Genomic DNA, 9,068 nt, shown 5'->3' with positions numbered 1-9,068 from the left:
TTAACCTAACCCGCCCTTAACCTAACCCGCCCTTAACCTAACCCGCCCTTAACCTAACCCGCCCTTAACCTAACCCGCCCTTAACCTAACCCGCCCTTAACCTAACCCGCCCTTAACCTAACCCGCCCTTAACCTAACCCGCCCTTAACCTAACCCGCCCTTAACCTAACCCGCCCTTAACCTAACCCGCCCTTAACCTAACCCGCCCTTAACCTAACCCGCCCTTAACCTAACCCGCCCTTAACCTAACCCGCCCTTAACCTAACCCGCCCTTAACCTAACCCGCCCTTAACCTAACCCGCCCTTAACCTAACCCGCCCTTAACCTAACCCGCCCTTAACCTAACCCGCCCTTAACCTAACCCGCCCTTAACCTAACCCGCCCTTAACCTAACCCGCCCTTAACCTAACCCGCCCTTAACCTAACCCGCCCTTAACCTAACCCGCCCTTAACCTAACCCGCCCTTAACCTAACCCGCCCTTAACCTAACCCGCCCTTAACCTAACCCGCCCTTAACCTAACCCGCCCTTAACCTAACCCGCCCTTAACCTAACCCGCCCTTAACCTAACCCGCCCTCCCGGGAAATTTTGTTTCTTTAGATTCTATTGAACGTGAAACCACACCGCATGTTACTTTGATCACAGTGCCATCTAGTAATCAGTGGTCGTAAACTATTTGTTTTGTCAATTTGTTTGCCTTCAGACTTCAGTGTGCTTATCCTCCTGGCGTAAATTTTTGTTACTACCCCGCCGGTAACTCTAATTGAAGATGTTCCAGGATGATGATGTAAATATATAAATGTTCTAGTATAGTCTAGCAACATCACACACTACATATTTATTTTTAATGAAAGATGAGAGGGTAAGGGATTGGCTTATGAATTTGGAATTCTTCATTTATGCGATGGGCTAGCAACTTGTAACTACTCGTATTTGAGTCTCAATTCTATCATTGATCCAAACAGCTGAACGTGGCCTTTCTATTTTTCATGACTTTAGGGTCTGTTTACCCCGCAAGGGATATAGACGTGACGTGAGTATATATGTATGTCAACAAACTAATATTTTTGTTTTTTTAATATGTTTATAATAATATAATAATTTTCTTTTACCGAAAAGAGTGAAAAGGTTTATGGGTATTAAATATGCTTGCGACTCAAGTGAAATGTGTTTAATAGTTTTTGTATTTACATAAATATAAATTGAAAAGAAAAGCCGGTGATATAAACAATCGATTTATTTCGTCTCTATCAAAAGAAATTCGACTCATTCTTAATAGCATCGCTCGTCGTAAAAACTATAGTCTGTATATTATTTACAATATAGTAAAATTACACAATAAAGAGTTTCTTGACTCAATATATGGATAGGTCGCATCGCCTCGTCGGATGCGGGCCAGGGTGGCTCAGCGCGGCGGCGGCGACGGGCGCGGCTTGGCGGTGGCGTACGCGATCTCCGAGAGCCGCACGTCGATGGGCGCGCGCTCGTCGTACAGCGTGGGCGCCTGCAGGATGATGCCGGCCGACCCCACCACCACCGCCAGCGTGAAGATCCACAGGAACAGCCGGTCTAGGACCATCGCCACGTATTTCCAGTCCTCTTTCACCTGGAACAAAATATTTGACCATGAGTCTGATAATGTGATTACGTAATCCAGCTCGGCGAGGCCTTTGAGTCATATCAATTGGCTCTATCTACCAAAGATGATGTTATTTGTATTATTTGTAGCAATTTCATTAAATTTACAGGAGCGATGTTGATGAAATTTTGCATGAAATAAACCTCTCGTCTTTTTTTTTTGAGAGTCAGTAGTGTTAAAGTATGCATACTGACCCTCGTCGACTCTTCCTCCTTTCTCGTCTGATCAGCGATGTAATTAATGCCGTCAATAGCCTTGTGCAGTTCCGGGCAGCGATGCCAGCGCCGCAGCGCGTCGCAGAGCGAGGGCGCGTCGTGCAGCCGGCACGCGCGGCACGCCGAGCACGCCGCCGCGCCGGCCGGCGCCGCCGACACCGGCCCCGGGGAGCCTGCTCCCACCTCCCACGGTGCGCCCGCGCCTCCGCCCGTCACGAGCCCGGCACTGGTAATCAAAGAACAGGAAAATCACAAGTCTCTATTTCGAAATATATGTAATCTATTTCGAAAGGCATTATAATGTGATGATATAAAAAGGAGCAAATGTATTCATTAGAGCAGTATTCAAAGGACTGACAGTATTTTAACGACTTTGCCATCATGTACAGCATGAGAAGAAGCTGTTCAGTACAATACACTTTCCTTCCTTTAAACAAAATGTTAAACAATATCTTACAATCGGCTGCGATGGGGATCGAGGCGGTAGTGCGGGCGGCGCATGACGAGCAGGCGCGGCAGCACGTGGATGAACACTCGCCGCACCCAGGGCGCCATGGTGTGCGTCTGCGGCGAACGGAAGTGCACGTTCAACACGACCACCGTCACGCAAATGCTGTGGCAATAATAAAATTTAGAAATTACAAAATAAATATATGACATTTGCAAATGGCAAAATAACAGAGGGCGAAAATAAATTTTCATTAAAAAATTCTGAGTATACTACTCTGTCAAGAAAGTAGCAGGAAAAGATCAATAATACACAAACTGTTTGTTATTCATCCAAATTTATTTTATCACCTTCAAAATATGCTCCTTTAGAAATGATACACTTACGCCAACGAATAATCCAATCATCAAAACATTTTTTAAACGCTGTTTCCGGAATTGAGGTCAGTTCTCGCCGCGAATTCTCTTTTATGTCTTCTACCGATTGAAAACGGGTGCCACGAAGTGGTAATTTGAGTTTAGGAAAAAGAAAAAAGTCGGCTGGAGCCATATCTGGTGAATATGGTGGTTGCTCGATGGTATTTGTTGAGTGTTTGGTTAAAAATTCGTTCACAATGATGGCCTTGTGCGAAGGTGCATTATCATGGTGCAAAATCCAAGAATTTTCTTTCCACAAATCTGGCCTTTTTCGTCGGATTTGCTCTCTTAAACGCCGCATAACACTCAAATAATATTCCTTATTTACCGTTTGACCTTCCGGCAAGAATTCCGAGTGCACAACACCGCGATAGTCAAAGAAAACAGTCAACATGACTTTGACTTTTGAACGACTTTGGCGTGGTTTTTTCGGTTTCGGTTCAGTTGGAAGGCGCCACTCCGAAGCTTGTTGACTAGTTTGCATGTCAAACTCGTAAACCCACGTCTCGTCACCAGTAACAATGCGTTTCATGAATGTTGGGTCGGAATTGACTCGTTCTAGCATGTCCTCAGCGACTCTCATGCGATTGAGTTTTTGAAAAAAAATCAGGTCTTTTGGGACTAGCCGAGCGGCAACATGTTTCATACCCAAATTATTAGTTAAAATGGTACGGATCGACTCGTGAGATACAGAAAGTTCGGTGGCTATCTCTCTCAAAGTTGAATGAGGATTTTCAGTCACTATTTCCTTCACTTTTGCGATGTTAACTTCAGTTGCAGACGTTGATGGCCTACCAGAGCGAGGCAAATCTTCCATCACATCTCGACCGCTTTTGAACGCTTTGTACCACTCATAAGCACAAGTTTTTGATAAAGTCGATTCACCGTAAGCCTTCTGTAACATTTTCAGTGACTCCGAACACGATATTCCATTGGCAATGCAAAATTTAAGACAAACTCTTTGTTCGATGTTTTTATCCATTATGAAATTAGCAATACACACTAGATATGATATAACTAAAAATAGCACTGTATTTAATGTAAACAACAGATGCAACTCAAACTCCGCGCCAAAATGGAAAACAGTTGTGCCAATCTAACAACAACAAAAAAAACAAAAATTTGAATTTGGAACCATAAATAAATAATCCATTCCCGATACTTTTCTGACTGAATGTATTATAAAGCAATAGATTTTGCCTTCAACATAGAGAGAAATGAAATAATAATAATATTTCTCGCGGGCACGAGATTATTTCATTTCTCTTCTATAATATTGTATATTAACGCCCGGTGAAAATGGTGCATTGTGGTTTGTTCCGCCGCTTTTTCTACAATACGCTTTGGTTATAATTAGATTGACATGACTGCGCATGGAGCGCATGACTGGCTTAAAAATTATTTAAAAGATAGGAAGCAATGTACAGAAATAACAAAAATGGTAAATAAAAAATCAAAACATTTTAGAGAGATATATCGATCGAAGTTTAAAACAAAAAATGTTGGCGTCCCTCAGGGTGGCATTCTTGCACCAGTTTTATTCCTATTGTATATTAATGACATTCCCAAAAATTTATCAATTATCCAATTTGCAGATGACACAACCATATGTATTCGAGGTGACAAAAATTTTAATATTGAACGTAATTTAAACGATGCTTTAAAAGTAGTTGTCGAATGGTTGAACACACATGGGTTAAAAATAAATTTAGATAAAACAAAATACATGACATTTCAATCATATAATACTAATCCACTCAATCTTGACATTCAATTTGACGATATTAAAATAACAAAAGTGACATATACTAAATTTTTAGGCTTTTGTGTAGACGAAAATTTGAATTGGAAAAAGCATATTGATCAGATTTGTAAAAAATTAGATAGGTTTGTCTATGCTTTAAGAAGGATAAGACAAACCATCTCAAAGGAGGCAGCTCTACAGGTGTATCACGGCTATGTGACATCGGTTTAAACTACGGCTTAATGTTATGGGGAAATTCGGTAGAAGCTGATAGAGCTTTCCAAATGCAAAAAAGATGTATTCGCGCGGTTTCTTATGCGTGGTATTTAGAAAGCTGTAAACCCTTGTTTCGAGATCTTAAATTATTACCCTTACCGTGCATGTATATAAAACAGATATGTATTTTTGTAAAAGAGCACTTACATTACTTCCAAATGCTCTGTCAAGTGTCCAGAAGACAACTTAGACCAAATTACATTAACAATTTATATCAACCGCTAGGATATTAATATATTTATAGGAAAAACGTATATTACATGTGCATACAGATTTTTAATAAACTACCAAATAATATAAAAATTTTGGAGAAAAAGACATTTAAAAAAGAATTGACGGAATGGTTGAATGAAAAAAGATTTTATAGCATTAAAGAGTATATGGACGATAAACATTGAATTTAACTATTTACTTATGATTTACTTAAAATGTATTAAAAAAAAACAAATGTAATCCTAATTTTGAGTTTATACCTATCATTAATATTTGCGCGCCTGCATGCAGGTTGATTTATATGTAAAAAATATGTGAATCATGCAAATAAATTATTCTATTCTATTCTATTGCACAAGTTTTAACATGTGGTCATTGTAACTGACCTGAAGGTGTCGAGGATCATGGTGAACAAGACGAACTTCCCGAGCAGCGGCACGACCAGCGACGTGGGCGGGATGATCTCCGCCAGCAGCAGGAAGAACACGGTGAGCGAGAGCAGGATGGAGATGGACAGCGACACCTTCTCGCCGCTGTCGGACGGCAGGTAGAACACCAGCACCGTGAGGAACGAGATGCCCATGCACGGGATGATGAGGTTCACGGTGTAGAACAGCGTCTTCCGCCGCATCGTGATGTTGAACGTGATATCCAGGTATGGCTCGTCGCAGCATGTGTAAAACTTCTCGTTTCTGGAGTTAAGTTATAAATATCATAAACCTAGTTGTCCCTATCACTATATAGTATTAAACTGTCACTTCACGCTGTCCACTACATAGTTGGATGCTTAAATCTTTTAAATAACCCAATGTATTTTGTTGTCTTTTCAGAAACCAGAGAACGGTTTATATGTAGGTACATAGGTACTCGAAACATCAGCATTGCACGGGTGTGAAACCGGGGCGAGTGACTAGTTAATATACTAAAATTATGATAAAATTGTACAATGAAATAAAGGCTCAGAGGAGACTGGTGAGGACTCACCGAACGGCGGGCACTTCGAGAATGTCCCACTCCACGGAGGTGTAGAACTCGGACAGGTCGACGCCGAGCTCCACCACGTTGGTGCCGCGCGCCTCGTCGATGTGCCGTAGATCTACCTATAAACAAATCAGGTTGAGAACAGGCGATGCACGCCTAGAAAATGTCTTACTCTACAAAAAATAAACAACAAAACTTATTTATTATTCTACCCATGCCATTGTATATAGAATACAAACAACGAACCTGAAACCCATCGTATGTCCAAGATCCAAACTTCATCACACAAGTTTGCTGATCGAAGGGGAAATACTCCACATCGATCTCGCAGGAGGACTTGTAAATAGCGGGCGGGCGCCACTCCACGCGGCCGGTGTAGTTCAGCGTCGCCTTCGTCGCCAACGTCACCTCGAAGTTGCCGTCAGCACTGCAACAAACGTCCAGTGACGCACGCCATACAGGGTGTCACGGTTACAACGAGAGCTGTTGGTTCCCCAAGATAATAGAAAAAAACAAGCGAAAGCGATACGATCTGTAATATGAATACGGACGGACCAGTTACAGCGAAATATAAAACAACGCTCACACCTTGTTACTAAATAACTTGATTTTGTTTTTCTCACTTTAAGAACGAAAAGAATGTGTGTCGTTTGAGCTTCTCTTTAAGATTAAGCCGAATTAGTCCGTCGTTTGTTAGCGGGATCCTCACTTGTTGTAGAGCACGATGTCTGGTCGCCAGATGTGGTCGGAGGGCACATGGAGCATCTCCACGCCCCCGTACTCGCGCGGCTCCCACGAAAGCTTGTAGTCGTACCAACTCTAACAACCAAAGCAAAGTTTACTTCAATACAAACTAAAACATGAGGCCTTCAAACAGTAATTGGAATTAAAAGTTGCCGCTCACCTGTTCTACCCAGAGGTTGGTAGTCATAATCTGATTCTTCAAATTCTGTAATAAAAATTGTAATGTCAACCTGTTGAATTTTCTTTGCTAAAAATCAACAAATCTAAAATACTTGACGAATGAAAGAACATAACACCAGAATATAATGAGTATAAGTAGGCATGGCGAGCACTGACCACGTCGATGAGCTGGCTGAGCTTGAGCTTGATGCGCACGGTGAGCGCGTCGCTGACGTTGAGCACGGGCCGCACCAGCTTGTTGTAGTTGCTCAGCAGGTCGTCGTACAGCCGCTTGGCGTCTGGATTGCCCGCGCACCCTGACAGGAAAAACTCTTTCAACAACAAATACATATTTAAATTCCTTCTGAGAGTGTTCTGTTTTCCTCCTGTCATATATCTCTGTAGTAAGTTTAAATACATTGGACCAAACCTGACAAAAATATTTCATGTTTACTAAATCGTTATTTTGATGATTTCTGCAAAACCTTTCACATCAAAGCCTATCAATATTTTCATTATCAGCTGTTATCTTTCCAAAGCTCTACTGAAGAAGTAAAACTTTAAAATTTCTAAAGGCTTGCCTTCAAACCAACAAATTGTTTTAAGAGAATAAAAATTGCGATAAAAAGCCGGGGTACGGTTCAGCCATTGAGTCGCGGAGGTCAGTCGATAGTCCCCTTATATCAAAACTTGTAACCTTGACAAATGAGAATATGTTTTAGAGCACGGTCTCTGCTGCGAGAGCGGTACGATCGCAATGATCGGCGACCGGTGCGAGTTACCGGCGCAGGCGAGCGTGAGCAGCAGCAGGGCCGCGGGCGCGGCGGCGGCGCGACGTGGCATGTCTGCCGGCGCATGGCGTCAGCGCATCGCGCCGCGGCCGCGCGCCCCCCGTCCGCTCCTCTCTCGGGGCTTCGACAACGGGGCTCCCCTGGCACCTGTACATTACAATTTTAATTTCATAATAATGTCACATTGAATCAGTAATTTTATATTCTTTTACGACTACAGAGGTTACGTAGAGTGGGCCGGGCTACAACTACTTCCCGTATACAGCCTTGGACATTTAAGACAAGGTGGTACCGGTGTGCTCTGGGATCACCGTACCGTTGTCTTAATTGCATGCATTAGCTTGCATTTTTACTGTTTTCTTTTCCTGTGGAAATACTCGTAATATGGGGGTGGCGCAACCAAGAAGAAGAAAGCATGGCGATGGATAAGTCGTATGTATAGCCCTTATATTATATGTATGTACAAAATTTGTTAAAAAACAAGTGCGAGTTGAACTCGCGTGAAGAGGGTTCCGTACGATGTTACCTATCATGTTTTTTTAAACCTGTCTCAAGTAGAGCAACGTGAAGGTCATGTCTCACAATGCCGTAGTAAGGGCCCGCGCCTTACTAAGCATTTATTTGTCATACCGCGGGCGGAATCAAATTGAAAAATTAATATCTCCTGAAATATTGGTCGTAGAATGCTCATTGTGAGCTTATTTTTTTCATTAAATATTCATCTAGAAACCGATTCAACAAAACTTAACATTGGAGTTAAAAAATATGTTCTCCCACACATTCCACCTGCAAATGTAAGTTGGTACGCACAATATTGAGTGATTTACCATGTTATTTTAATATCATGGACTTCTTATAGGTTTTCCTATAATCTAGAAGGAGAAAAATAATTTCTGTATTTTTTTCAAAATTTTAGGTTCAGTAGTTTCGGAGATAAGGGGGGGGGGGGTCAATTTTCGTCTATTTTCTTGAATAACTTGGAAACTATTTATTTTAAAATAACAAAAAAATACATTTAAGATCTTCTCAACAAGACCTTTCATTTGATATGACCACACGATGCAGTTTTCAGATTTTTTTTTTAATTTTACCCTTCCCCCCAAAAATGACCCCCCATATACAGATTTCATCTGCTCACGTCACAACTCTGTGTTTGGGTCACAGGAATTGATATGTGTACCAAATTTCAACTTAATCGGTCTAATAGATTCGGAGATAATTGACTGTAGGCGACGGACGGACAGACACACGAGTGATCCTATAAGGGTTCCGTTTTTGTATTCAGACGTACGGAACCCTGAAAAACCAACCACTTTATAATAATAATTGACCTGACCGGGGGTCGAACACAGTTTATGTTTGTGTGAGGGGGATGTAATGCAAAGAATGCGGGGACGTAAAGTGTATAAAAATATATATAAATAGAAAACATAATAAACAAC

General features: G+C 41.7%; 1 protein-coding gene across 1 annotated transcript; it reads right to left on the bottom strand.

The window, feature by feature from the left end:
• Positions 1–1,364: 1,364 nt before the first annotated feature.
• On the bottom strand, positions 1,365–7,678 carry LOC106136888 (acetylcholine receptor subunit alpha-like). The gene is made up of 10 exons (XM_013337551.2): positions 7,618–7,678; positions 7,013–7,152; positions 6,837–6,881; positions 6,642–6,751; positions 6,179–6,359; positions 5,936–6,051; positions 5,338–5,643; positions 2,312–2,467; positions 1,834–2,080; positions 1,365–1,606 (listed from the first exon to the last, which is right to left on the bottom strand). The coding sequence occupies exons 1-10, from the start codon at positions 7,676–7,678 to the stop codon at positions 1,406–1,408; spliced, it is 1,563 nt and encodes a 520-aa protein (XP_013193005.1). The 3' UTR covers positions 1,365–1,405.
• Positions 7,679–9,068: the final 1,390 nt, after the last annotated feature.

Source organism: Amyelois transitella, chromosome 9, assembly GCF_032362555.1.
Source record: "Amyelois transitella isolate CPQ chromosome 9, ilAmyTran1.1, whole genome shotgun sequence".
In the NCBI taxonomy this organism is placed as follows: Eukaryota; Metazoa; Arthropoda; class Insecta; order Lepidoptera; family Pyralidae; genus Amyelois; species Amyelois transitella.
This window is presented reverse-complemented; position numbering and strand designations above follow the sequence as displayed.

Bases quoted from the DNA above. Each gene is read 5' to 3' on its own strand.
- LOC106136888 (XM_013337551.2), bottom strand. From the start codon at position 7,678: ATGCCACGTCGCGCCGCCGCCGCGCCCGCGGCCCTGCTGCTGCTCACG. The intron at 6,882-7,012 runs GTCAGTGCTCGC...TTTTTATTACAG, and splicing joins TCAGCCAGCTCATCGACGTG to AATTTGAAGAATCAGATTAT. The intron at 5,644-5,935 runs GTGAGTCCTCAC...ACTTAACTCCAG, and splicing joins CTCGAAGTGCCCGCCGTTCG to AAACGAGAAGTTTTACACAT.